Here is a 13487-nt window from a genome sequence, read left to right as displayed (position 1 = left end):
TATAACATTGAAAATTGAACCGATTGGTGTTTGATCTTGTCTGGGAACCCCTCCTACAATGACCTCTTGTTAGTGACACACCATTCATTGGGACAATTAAATTTTGTTAGGAACTGCAGTAATAACGTCTTAGACCTCATCTTTGTCTCTGAGTTTGCCAATGCCTACGTCACTAGAATTGACCCTCTTTCTAGTCCTGAGGACGCTTATCATCCCACTTTGGAGCTAACCCTCGAAGCCTCCACTCCATTATTATTGTGTCCGGAAGCTGAGCCTGTAACGTTTCGTTGCTTTCGAAAAGCTAAGTTTACAGAAATGAACCACCACTTATCCTTAACGGATTGGACTTTCTTGAACTCCACAGAGGATCCCTCAGACATTGTTAAGCGTTTCTATGAAATAATGTACTCAGTTTTCGACATGTATGTCCCTTCATTTCCCTCACCAGAAGTTTCTCATAAGCCCCCTTGGTTTTCTCGTCGGCTTTCTTATCTAAAAAATCTGAAATCCAGACTGTTTAAAAAGTACAGCAAATCTGGTCTTCAAGTCGACCATTCGAGATATTTAACTGCTCGTACAAATTTCCTAGCACACAATTCTGAATGCTACAGAAACCACTTATCGGTGCAAAATTGAGTTTCAGGCTAACCCGAAGCAATTTTACGCTTTCGTAAACTCGAAACGGAAATCCCAACAGTTTCCATCCTGTCTTCATTTCGATAATGAGCCCGATATCGCGAACCTGTTCGCAAAATTCTTCCAGACTACATACTCACAAACTAATTTCGATAATAACTCAGAGTATTCTTTTTCACTTCCGCACTCCAATTGCATTTTTATGCCTGTAATCAGCGAAGATGATGTTCTTCATAATCTCAGAACAATCAAACTTTCCTTTTCCTCTGGTCCAGACCTTGTACCTAGCTGTGTTCTGAGAAATTGTTCCAGCTCATTATGTAGACCACTGTCTAGACTTTTTCAGTTATCACTTCAGCATGCGTTTTTCCCCAAAGTTTGGAAAGAATCTTTTATAATTCCGCTTCATAAAAAGGGCAGTAAATCTAATATTGAACACTATTGAGGTATAGCAAAACTTAGTGCGATTCCCAAATTATTCGAATTTTTAATTACTACTTAGCTTCAGCACCAATGTAGCTCAATAATGTCCCCCTCACAGCAAGGCTTTATGAAACGTAGATCAACGTCTACAAATCTCCTTGAGTTTGTTGCTGTCATTAGAAACGCATTTAAAAATAACACCCAAACCGATGTTATCTTTACAGATTTCAGCAAAGCTTTCGATTCGGTGAATCATCCATTACTGCTGAAGAAACTTTGTCTGTTGGGTTTTCCGGTTACGTTGATCAAGTGGATTTCTACTTATTTGTCGAACCGTACTCAAAGAGTTGCATTCAAGGGTTCATTCTCAAACCTTGTTCACGTGACTTCTGGTGTTCCTCAAGGGAGCCACCTCGGTCCTCTTCTATTTGGCATTTTTATAAATGATCTGCCCCAAGTTATTCTCCACTCTTACGTCTTGATGTATGCTGATGACGTAAAACTATGTTTGCCTCTTGTGAATCCTGACTCTGCTCAGCTTTTGCAATCTGATTTAAACAACATGATGTCCTGGTGCACTCACAATTTATTGTTTCTTAACAACTCCAAATGTAAATACATGTCGTTTTACCGCAGAAATTGTTTCCAGGCTAACTATTCCTTAGGCACGAGTGTTCTTGAACGTATCCACTCTGTAACGGATCTTGGTGTTCTATTTACCCACAACTTGGGCTTCACCGATCACATCGGTATAATTGTTGGTAAAGCAAAGGGTGTTTTTGCTTTCGTAAAACGATGGTCTAAGGAATTCGATGATCCCTACACTAAAAAACTCTTATATATATCCCTGGTTCGGCCCATACTCGAATATTGTTCGTGCGTATGGTCCCCTCAATATGCAAAGTATCAGGACCTTATCGAATCGGTACAGAAACACAAAGACACCTATCCTTGCCTCTGACCACCTGATGTGAGTCGGAGCATATCATTAAAAAACACTCCTTATCCGGTCTGAGGTAAGGATATGGATTTAAAATGGTAGATATATAAAAGTAATATCTGGAAATATGGATAATACAGATGCAGACGAAATTTTTAATAAACTCTCTAGAAACAGACCAAAACAAAATTGAATCAGAAATTATAACTCAGAACCACTTAAACCAAGAAATATTAATCAGGTTCACGAATATCACAGATCACATTAACAAAGAACAACATATACTGAATTATTCTTCCATACGATTATATATACATAAAATACACTCTTGGGCTCTGATCTGGCCACACCAAATGGCAAATTCCTCCCAAACGTTGGTCACACTTCACCTCGCCAGGGCCCTATATAAGACGAGCCTCAGTCCTTGGGATTCATTCAGTTTCGGCCGGCGATCGGCCATGTACTCCGGAGGAGCAGCGGTAAAGAACCAACCAAGATAGGTTAAGTAAGGTATTTTGGTAAATTGATGTAATAGTCGAACCCCGACCATATGTTACGTCTCTATAGTGGTAGACCTAAGGGCCTCCTAAGACGTGTCTATATTGGTAGACCTTAGGGCCTCCACAATATTCTCTAAATTGGTAGACCTTAGGGCCTCTACAAACTTCTTTAAATTGGTAAATCTTGGGGCCTCCACAAACTTGTCGATTTTGGAAGCTCTTAGGGCCTCCACAATCTTATCGATATTGGAAGACCTTAGGGCCTCCACAAACTTCTCTAAATTGGTAGAACTCAGGGCCTCCACAAATTTCTCTAAATTGGTAGACCTCAGGGCCTCCACAATATTTTCTAAATTGGTAGACCTTAGGGCCTCCACAAACTTTTCGATATTGAAAGACCACACTTCTCGCTAACTGAGAGATCAGGTTCTCAGGTTCTCCGCTAACAGGAAGATCTCGGTATCCGCTAACTTGAAAGTCTTAGGGTCTACGCTATCTGGAAGATCTTAGTGTCTCCGCTAACTGGAAGATCTCAGGGTCTCCGCTAACTGGTAGACCTTAGGTTCTCCACAAGTTGTACTCACTCTAGGAGATCTGAGGGGCATCCGCGTATCGGCGTTTCACCGACACTGTCGACCCGAGCGAGAAGGATATACCTGACCGTTAAGTGCGGCGTTCCAGAGCGGCTACCGGTGGCAGCGGACTAATCCCAATCATTCTTAACAGTTGTAGTATTCGCGACAATAAAAATATAATTATAGTAACGGTATAGTTATAGTAATAGTAATTATATTTCCGGCGTTCTTCTCTGGGACCGGGTTGGCATCTCTTACAGCAACCACCTCTGACTAAAAATACAAATTTCTGAGACGAACATTAGCCATCCCTGAGCCACCGGAAACGACAAACAATCACACACGTACGCGGCTTTTTCTTTTTGTAATATGTATCCTGCAATTCTCAGGCCAGCGCCTGACTCGTCCCTAGTCCTGTATTAGTCCGATGTCGATATCCGTCTCCCTGAGAAGGATCATGAGATCTGCTGAACCATAATTATTGCGCTTTAGGTTAATTTGCACGATTTTCACCATCGATGTTGATTGGGGATGAGTCGGGAGACTTGTCGTCGATGACCATATTGTCCAACAACTTGTTGGTGTAATCTTCTAGTATCTCGTCCGGCTCGCCCAGAAAGACCTTAATCTTTGCCTTCTCTATGCCGTACCGGATCTTATGGTCAAGAGTTTCTAGCTGCGGCAGGCAGCGTTAAGTTTCAGCCTTAAGGATGTGCCAGACCTCCGTATAGACATCCGGATTTTGAGCTCGTAGACATGCGATCACTTTTTCTTAATCAGTTTGCCCCTTCAGCAACCAGACGTGAACTAGCCTTACCTTAAAGCCAGCCCACGTGTCGCTAATCTGAGCCACACAGTCCGTCATCGTTGCACCTGATCACCTGGTGCCCCCTGACCACTTCTGAGGAGTTGAAGGAGGGGATCGAGCAGGTCGGCACGACAATCAACCTGTCAGTTACAGGAAATAACCGTCGTCGTGGAGTTCATCCACCAGAGCCATACCCAGACTGTCTCTGGCCACTTCGCTAAACTTCTTCGCTCGACTGACGGAGGTTGTCGGTTTTGGCTTACCCTGGCACTCCTTCGGCCCAATCTCCTTTTGCCTGAGAGGACTGTAACACTTTCGGGTTCGCCTTCTTATATACCTCATATTCCGCGATCTCCACGAGGAATTTGGACTTATCCTCGACGTCCTGGGGATCGGCTTTGCTCCTCCTCGTTCACTTCCGACATATTTTGGGGTTTATCCTCTCCCGCGAGGTTCAAAGGTCGGTTTTGTGTATTCATAGTTCATTTATTAATAATCGCATTTCTCGACCACGTAAGCGCCGCAGGCCGTAGGGGGTGTGGGGATTTGAAAAGGTCTACCGAGGCTTCGCCCCAAAGCTACGGCAAATCATTATTTTAACCCAAAGTTGAACGGCCGTGGGAAGGCACAGCTGCCAACATAGAAGTCAGCGGGCACTGGTCGCGAAACACTCCTGACTTGAGGGGGAGCCTGTTTAACTCTTGCCATGGGCCGCCCGTCTACCGTTCGTCAGCATCCTTGATCGAACTCGACCAAGGCCTACTTCCAGCCGCCCTCACAGGGAGAGTATAGTCTAAAAACCGATGGTACACTGACTGACCAGTGTTGCCAGGTGATGAGCGCCCGTATAGGCTAGATTTTTGAAAAAAATCGGCTAGAATAGCTAAAATTAAAAAAAAAAAATGCTTAAAAACAAGCTACACTGAAATGGGAGAAAACATTAAACCTTATGTTTTTATGTGGGTGGCAAAAACAATTGGGGGCTATATTTATGATTAGGTCTTCAAATTTTCATTAGGACAGTTTCCGAAAGAAACATCAAACATCAATTCAAAGGCGATTGTTGATGCATTTATAATAGTTTTTGGTATGTGTGAAAAGTAATCTTATTATTATTATGTTATTATAAAAGCAATTGAAATAAATTAGTTATTAACTCACCGATTTCGTCATCTTGATCATCATTTAAATATTGTTTTTTTTTTATAACCATGATGTATATTTCTGGCAGGATGTATATTTCTGGCAGGGTGTTTTTAGGGCAACATATCACACTCATAATTTATTGATTGGGGGAAACACATCAGACAATATATAGGTCTTCTACGCACCATAGAGTAGAAATAAATTCACGATCATATGAAATAAAAAAGAACAAGCTTCGATATTTTCATGCCATGAAGCATATTTTTCAAAAAAAAACTATTAAGAACGCAAAGCCATATATAAGCTATATTTCAAGCTATAAGCAGATGCAGATTTTACAAGTTTTTCCAGTTTCAAATATGCTAGAACTAGCTTAAAATAAGCTAAACTGGCAACACTGTGACTGACAGATTAAAAGCAAAAGGCTGTTCCCATGCAAACTGCTTATAAGTTATTTGAATCGAACTTCGTGGATTGCGGACGTGCCTACAAACGACCGCAAAGCGGTGTTTAGGTCGGAGTGTTTTTCATGGTGAAAAAGTTAACAATGAACTTTAAAAATCGCACAGACAGTTAGGCCAAGCCTAATAGTACGTATGATATCCTCGTATTTCTCAACACGCGATATGTCTACAAAGAGCAACGGTTCTACTGACCGTCGACAGCAAGAGAGCGCACTCTTGACCGTTCTACTTACTCCCACTCCTACATCATGGAGCCTTCAATGCCATCACAACCGACTTCGACGGAAGATGCACCAACCACAAGCAGAGCTTCCATTTCTGCAAAAGCAACAACTAAAGCAATAACCAATATTGCGAAATCCGTGCCTACAACAGCAGCACCAATAAAAATATCAACAAAATCTTTTTGCTACGATAAAAAACTAGCCTTAAAGGTCAGATTAAGTGTAAGTTAGGTCCACAAATCACAGTTGGTAATAAACCAAAGATCAACCATGTCATAATTAAAACCAACTCAACCAGGAGTTTCAACAATAATAAATTTACCCTCCTAGCAAGTGTTGAGAACAACCAAACAGACATTGTCAACAAAATTGTTGCACTGTTCAGAACACTTCCGAGCTATATCTTAATACCTGGATGGTACAAAAAAGAACGTTTATAGGTTAGGTTGAACCTGACGGCCCTCGAGGGGCCACACATAGGCCAATATGGCCCATAGCTATCCGGGGAAACGCCTGGATGGACCTATAGACTGTTTATGCGGGTTTCGAGATCTTTGAATATCAGGGTGTTTTTTGCAAAGGCAAGGAGTTCGCCTGGCTTCCTCCTGGAGGCATCTTATAGCGATGCCAGAACTGGAGAGCCTAGGTATCTCATTATTGCCCTCGTTAGGGTCGGACATTTGCAAATAAGATGCCAAGGCTTCGGTTGCCTCGGATTCATCACATTTCCGGCATTTGGCGTTGTCGGTAATACCCAGCTTGACTGCATGTGCAGCAGACAGGCAGTGACCTGTAAGAATACCCACTAATATTCTGCAGTCCTTCCGAGGAAGATGCAGCACGTAGTGAGTGAGTTTCTCGTTGTGCTCTTTGCACATGATTTTTGAAATTCTGCAGGTTGCGGAATTACTCCTCCACCTGCTTTTTGCGCTTGCGTCAGCCCTTCTTTCTAGCTCGCTTTGAAGCGTTCTTAGGGAGATAGGGAAGTTTTCTGTTCTTTCACTCGCCAGTCCGACGCATTCCTTTGCAAGTTCGTCCGCGGTTTCGTTACCGTCTATGCTTTAGTGGCTGGGAACGCAGTAGATCCTCACTGACTTAGTCGTGATGATTGCAGGAATCTTATCGCCGCTTGACTGTCAACGAACAAATTGACCGCCTCATGTGGACGGTTTATGCTCTGCGCAAACTCTGCTGCTTTCCTGATGGCGAATACTTCCGCCTGGAATATACTGCAGTAGCCCGCTCCAACTCCTCCTTCCATCTTGGAGCCGTCGGTGTATATATTGAGGTATTGGGCATGGTCCTGGCTTGACTTCCAGTCATTTGGTCCCATGAATATTGTTGTGTTTACATCCGGGTACGTTCTGGGTATCATGTAGTCAGATGAACTGCTCATGTCTCGACCAATTGAACTGTGCCCGAAACCTTGTATCGACCAGTTTCCTGATGCAACCAGACGTTGTGCCGCCTTTCCTGCTGTCAGTTGTGCTTGGATATTTAGGGGATATATACCGATTATGGTTTCGAGTGCTTTGGTGGGGCTGACCTCAGCGCCCCTGATATGCAGAGCAGTGCCTGTCGCTGGGTTCTCTCCATAAGCTTATTATACGTTATCTTCTTCATGGCTAGCCACCACACAAGAACTTCATACAGCAGAGTCGGACGCACCACCGATATGTAGACCCAATGCATTAGAGCGGGTGAGAGGCGCCATGTGCTGCTAAGCATCTTCTTGGATGCATATAGCGCTATGGTGGCCTTTTTTACTCTCTCTACTACATTGGCTTGCTGTCAAGTACAATGCCGAGGCATTTGACTGGTGATTTCGGGGTCAGCCTGGTTTTGTTAATTTTCGGGGGGATCCATTGCGGCACCTTGTATCTCTTGGTGAAGAGAATTAGGTCCGTCTTATCCGCATTGATATTGAGTCCTACCTTCTCCCCCACTCACATATCTCCCTGAGTGTTGTTTCCATGATCGAGCTGAGGGTCGATGGACAGACTCCCGTGATAATTATGCTTATGTCATCCGCATAAGCTGTTATCTTTGGTGCTTTCCTCTCGAATCTCTTGATTAGGTCGTCTACCACCAGATTCCATAAGAGGGGTGACAGAACCCCACTTTGCGGCGTGCCTCTGTGCGCTCCTCTCACCATGGAAGCGGTGCCCCAATCTGATTGTACCCGCCGGCAACTTAGAAGATTATAGATAGATATAGAATATAGTGCCGTCTCCACTGATTTCCCCTTCGTGTAGGGGAAATTTGTCTCCCTACATCGTTCCTGATGTATAGGTCCAGCAGCTTTTCCAGCGTTTTAAGTAGGAATGAGGTGAGGCTTATCGTCTGTAATCCTTGGGGCTCACGTGGCTGCACTTTCCTGCTTCGGGCAGGAAGACAATCCGAGAGGTTCTCCATTGGATGGGGAAATAGCCCGTGCTTAAACAAGCTGTATATATTGCATAGAGCCATGGGGTGATCACTTTCTTGGTCACCTGCAGGATGGCTGGGAATATTCCATCTAGTCCTGGTGCCCAGCCCAGTGGATTCTACTAGAGAATATTAGATATTTTGGCCTCTTCGCTGCCGAGTCTGTATCGACTATGGCACGTGAGCGGCTCAACTTCCCATGTGTGGTTTTTTCGGCAGTAGCATTGCAACTGACATGACCTGCTCCCGTCACATCAGAGGTGTAGCCGCTGGCGACACGCAGAGAGGATTGCTCCCCCCCGTGCCCGCCGGTGGTAGCGGTCACGCCTTCCACTGACGTTTGGGCTGACATCCCAGCCCTGGTTTCTTCCTTTAAACCCTCCAGAATGGTTTCCTTTTCAGGGGTACCACCCACTTGCGTTTTATGCCTTCCGCCAGGCACCTCCACCAACGGCTCACTTCCTTAGGCTTTTTAGGGCAGAAGGAGTTGAACCGTGGCCTTTGCTAGACACTGTATTATCGCGGACGGGGCAAGCAGCGATGCATTACCCGTGTCCGGGCTAATATAGTGCCCATTACCCAGCCGGCACCCTCGGGGAGGATTCAGATGGAGGATTTTTGCCAGTTTATACCTATCAATTAAAAAGCAGCAAGGGATTGCTAATTGTACTATAATGAATCGAACCCGAGGTCGCCAACTCTGAAATACTAGAAGCCATTAAAAACAGGGGTTTCTTTAGCAGAAATGTTAACAATATTATTAACCGAGACAAAAAGCCGCAACCACTTTTTAAATTCGAACTTGAGCCAGATAGTAAAGTTCTAAAGAAAAATACACTAATTGCCAGGAGTAGAAACGCACCAGTTAAGGGTCCATTCTGGTTAGTTGGGCCAAAAAAGGGCAATTTTCAGGAATTTTTTGTGGACAAAGGAAAAGACATAGAAAGTTAAAATTTTTCACAAATATTTATCATAGTTTAAAGATGATTTAGCAAAAATTTTAACATTTTTAGAGCATGTCCTGAAGCAGGACACAGGGCGACTTAAGCCCATGCCCAAAAAAAGAACCCCTCTGGCGACCGTTCTGCAGGACGTAAAAATCGACTAAAATACAAAAATTTAAAAATAATCTTGTTTAGTATGAATGTGGTTATGGAATAGGCTACTTTTATCAAAATTCAATAAAAAATAACAAAATGGCGGTGCTTCAAAATTTTTTTTTCGTTTTTGTGAAATTTATCTTCATTTTTTTGTTGATTGAAAATCCAATGTATAAGCTATTTATGTAATTGTAGCCTATTCCATGGACAACTTAATTAAACTATTACGTATTTCGATTTGCCCTTTTAGTATGATATTCTAGATCTTTTTTTTTTAACTAACCAGAATGAACCCTTAAAAGCCATATCCTTACCTCTCACATCAGGTGGGCAGAGGCAAGGATAGGTATAAAATTTGTGTGGTAACAACTAATGACAATTCAACAAAAATATAATATAATAATATATATACAGCTATATATGTGAGATGGGTTTTGTTTTGAAATTTACAAGCTTCACGTTTATCTGCTTTTTACTTTTCAACTTTTGTTATTTGTTCTCTCTGCTGTCGACCTCACTGCTGAACTCAAACTGACTGAATGAACTTTCTCCTCTCCGTTCCTGCTTTGCCGCCTGTCACTTCCAAGCTCCTAGTATGCTCCGATCAATCCCCTTTTTTAGATTCGGTCATTCCTGATTACTCATCTGTCCCAGATAACCAATCATCCTCGTTGTCCTGCACATACTGCCACAGCTTCATGTAGTCACAACTGGTTTAAGTGTTACATGGTCCTTCGAAGTCTGCTGCCTTCCGAACTTCGTATCTGCCATTTCTCTTCACTTTGGCAACCTCGTGCGGTCCCATGTACTCTCCAACTTCTTTCCAGCTACAAACTGTGTCCGGCGTATAGCGACTAAATCACCAACTTCATAATCGACTTCCAGCTTTCGTTTTCGGTCAATGTTTCTTTTACACGATTCCTGAGCTCGTTGAATCGGGATCTTTGTATCTTTTTTCCAACGTCCCTGCTTCTTTTCCAAAAATCTGCGATCCTCTATGATCAACTTTTGGGACTCCCGCAACTTCATAGCAACTCCTGGCGGCGGGCGAATATCTCATCGTGGCTCGACTTCTTCTGCGGCAGCTGGCGCTCCTTTTTAGCCAGCGACTTCCCCTTATAGGTGCCATCAATCTGGGCTTTGTGCAACTTGCGCAACTTGTGGTTGCTGGCCATATCTGATTTAAGACTTGCTGTTCGCGGCGTCTCCGCCAATCGCTTTTGGGTTATCCCAGCATTGCAGCGGGTCAGCTTATTGGTCACTCCCTCATAGCCAATGGTTCTTCTATTTCGATCCGTTGGCGGATTCTTCAGCACCTTCTCGCAAGTGGAATGATGTCATCATTTGGTACCATCCGCATCTTGACTTGGACTTCTGCCACTGTATTCACGGCCTTGATCAGCTGCGACACCTTTAGTATACCGATTTGGCTTCTCACAAGCGTTTTTCTCCAGCGGGGAAAAAAACTTGTATCCGTTGGCCGACAGCGAAAAGTTAAACTGCGAGACGAAATCGAAACCAAGCACCGCATCTTACTCAATGTCCGCATTCTCCACTACAACTAAGTTGTGTGTCGTCAACTCCTGATCTACTGCAACCTCAGCAAAAAAGTAGCCAACTGAGCACGTCATCCTCTTTCCAAGCCCACGCAGCTTCGACGCACATCTCCTCAAGATGACATTGGGTATTTTTTCAAAAACATACTTGCGCAAAATAGTTACGTCGGCTCCCGTATCTACCAGACACTACTTCCACGTCGTTGATGGTCACCTTTTTCATGCGATTTGCACTGCGTACAACTTGAACATCTGCAGCTGATTCAGGGCAATCCCTTGACATGTGGCCATCCTTGTTACATCTGAAGCATTTCACGGCAGCCTTGCAATCCTTGCGAAGATGATCTGCAGATCCACAATTGAAGCAGTAACTCTTCCTGTCATTGAACTCGTGCTGCTTCCTTTTGTTCGACGTCCACTCTCCATCGTTCGGCTTGAACGGCCTCTCGCCCACGCGTTCGTATATCTTATACTGCTCCTGTAGCTCTTTGTACGTTTTGCAATAGTAGAGAGAGTATCTGAAGTCACTCCTCATTTTTAGGCCGTCAACAACATAACGGATCACTGAACGTACATCGATGTTGCCAAGTGACGCAATCTTTATCATCTGCAGTAGGTATACATGAAATGATTCGTCCTTGCGTTTCTTCCGAGTACGAAGCTGCTCATAAACATCAGCACTTATTGACGACTGAACTCTGTCTCCAGCAGCACACGCATCTCTGAGTACTGGTGTACAAAATTAGAATCCAAAAACAATTCGCCGTGTTCGTCATTTTAGCACGGGCCTGCACATACATTTGTTTAATGTTCAGCCCGTAGGCTGCAGCATTCTGCTCAAAATTGTCGAACCAATTCTTTACTGGAATGGATTCTCCGTCAAACTCTGGAATAATTTTCGCGAAGCTTTCCGCTGTAATCGAGCATCCACTATTTTGCTCATCCGCTCCAAACATTATGGCAAGCTGCTGCACAAGGTCTTTCAGCGTTCTTGTGTTTTCGTCGATCGAGCTGCTCTCAACTGCTATAACTGTTTCATTCTCCAGTTCACCAGCTTTCCCAAAGTTATCCATTCTGATACTTATATGCGCTGCGACAGATTTAGTGTAATACGACTTCACACTCATTCCCTTCCGCTATCCGCCTTTGGGACTTCACGGGATTTGCAATTTTCAGGTTCGGACGAGCCCCCAAATGTGAGATGAGTTGATAACCCTGTTAGGTGAATCTTTATTATGGTAGTTTTAAAATATTATATTTATTTTAAAATTTACAAGTTTCACGTTTATCTGCTTTTTACTTTTTCAACTTTTGTTATTTGATCTTTCTGCTGTCGACCTCACTGCTGAACTCAAACTCGCCTCCGTCCAAATAAAACTTAGCAAGTCTCTAAGTACGCTCAAGACGCACACCAACGGCTCGGTGGTGCAGGCGAAGTTGAATGGATTCTTGCCTAGAGTCTGTCCTTTCTCTGAACATAGACGCCCATGAAGCTCTCAACCCTCGAATGGACCTCACTGCTTGCATAGGGACCCATGGGGACATTTTTGGACTACTGCACATATGCGGGGAGATAGCGGCTTAGATTTTGGACCCAGTCACACAAGATGATAAACACACAACGAAAAAAGGAAAATGAAGGAGATGCATTCAAGAAGAGCACCATGATGACAAGATCACCAGACAAGAACGCGACGGGGACGACAAACCCAAATCCAAACCGCGCGGCAGCGGCAACACAGAAGCTGAAATGGAAACAACCCCACAACCGATGCAACAGACCCCTTTGCATACACAGACTACTGCGTCAAGCTCCCCACGGCAGGAGCTGATTTGCAAGATGCAGGCTCTAGAAGAAAAGGCCTTGGTAGAGTGCAAAGCAATCTTAAGGAAAATGAAGATCGCGATGCAAAAGCAAAGGAACATCAGCATGGACGTCAAGGATGGCACCTCAGAACTGAGTGAGCTCTTCGATGTCATGGAAAACTACCGATCGAGCTGGAAAACCGCAGAACTGGAGCGCCTAAAGGCATCGAGGAAAGCCAACGAATATGTAGCTGGCAATACAGCGAGCGAAACGCCCGTCTAAAGAAGAGGACAGCCAGTAGCCTGGCAGCTCAGGAGCTGAGCAAGAAGGTGAGAAGCAAACAGGCAAATGAAGGATTTCAGACGGTCACATATAAGAAGGGGAAAAAAGAAAACAAAACTAAAGACGGACATGTAAGGAACAATGGAGCTAAAGGAAATAAAGAGAAACCTAGCACAAGAATGCGTTCTCGCCCAGAAGCCGTCCTAATCAGACCTGCAGAGGGTAAGAGCTATGCTGAGGTGTTGGGCAACCTGCGGAAGACTCTTAAACCAGAGGAATCAGGCAGTAATATAGTGTCGGTCAGGAAGACCATGCTCCTGCCAAAGGAAGCCAAATGGACAAATTATGTGAAAGTATCATAGATACCCTTAAAGAGTGTGGATCGGTGAAGACTATGAGGCAAATGGTCAAATTAGAAATTAGAGATATCGACAGCATCACACAAGAAGACGAAATAATCTCATCAATCAGAGAAAGTATAGGCGATACAAGTCAGGAAATAACAATACACTTGACGGGAGTAAATAGCTCAGAACAAAGACGAGCTTTTGTTACGCTACCAACGAAAGACGCGACGAAGATATTGACGGAGCAACGGA

General features: G+C 43.9%; 1 protein-coding gene across 1 annotated transcript; it reads right to left on the bottom strand.

Moving 5' to 3' along the window:
- Nucleotides 1-2585: 2585 nt before the first annotated feature.
- On the bottom strand, nt 2586-3939 carry LOC138928722 (uncharacterized). The gene is made up of 3 exons (XM_070286240.1): nt 3892-3939; nt 3588-3750; nt 2586-2848 (listed from the first exon to the last, which is right to left on the bottom strand). Exons 1-3 carry the CDS (start codon nt 3937-3939, stop codon nt 2586-2588), a joined length of 474 nt encoding a protein of 157 aa, XP_070142341.1.
- Nucleotides 3940-13487: the final 9548 nt, after the last annotated feature.

Source organism: Drosophila kikkawai, chromosome 2L (assembly GCF_030179895.1).
Source record: "Drosophila kikkawai strain 14028-0561.14 chromosome 2L, DkikHiC1v2, whole genome shotgun sequence".
NCBI classification, from domain to species: domain Eukaryota; kingdom Metazoa; phylum Arthropoda; class Insecta; order Diptera; family Drosophilidae; genus Drosophila; species Drosophila kikkawai.
This window is presented reverse-complemented; position numbering and strand designations above follow the sequence as displayed.

Bases quoted from the DNA above. Each gene is read 5' to 3' on its own strand.
- LOC138928722 (XM_070286240.1), bottom strand. From the start codon at position 3,939: ATGACGGACTGTGTGGCTCAGATTAGCGACACGTGGGCTGGCTTTAAG. The intron at 3,751-3,891 runs GTAAGGCTAGTT...TGCCTGCCGCAG, and splicing joins ACACGTGGGCTGGCTTTAAG to CTAGAAACTCTTGACCATAA. The intron at 2,849-3,587 runs GTGAAAATCGTG...CTACCAATTTAG, and splicing joins ATCCCCAATCAACATCGATG to AAAATATTGTGGAGGCCCTG.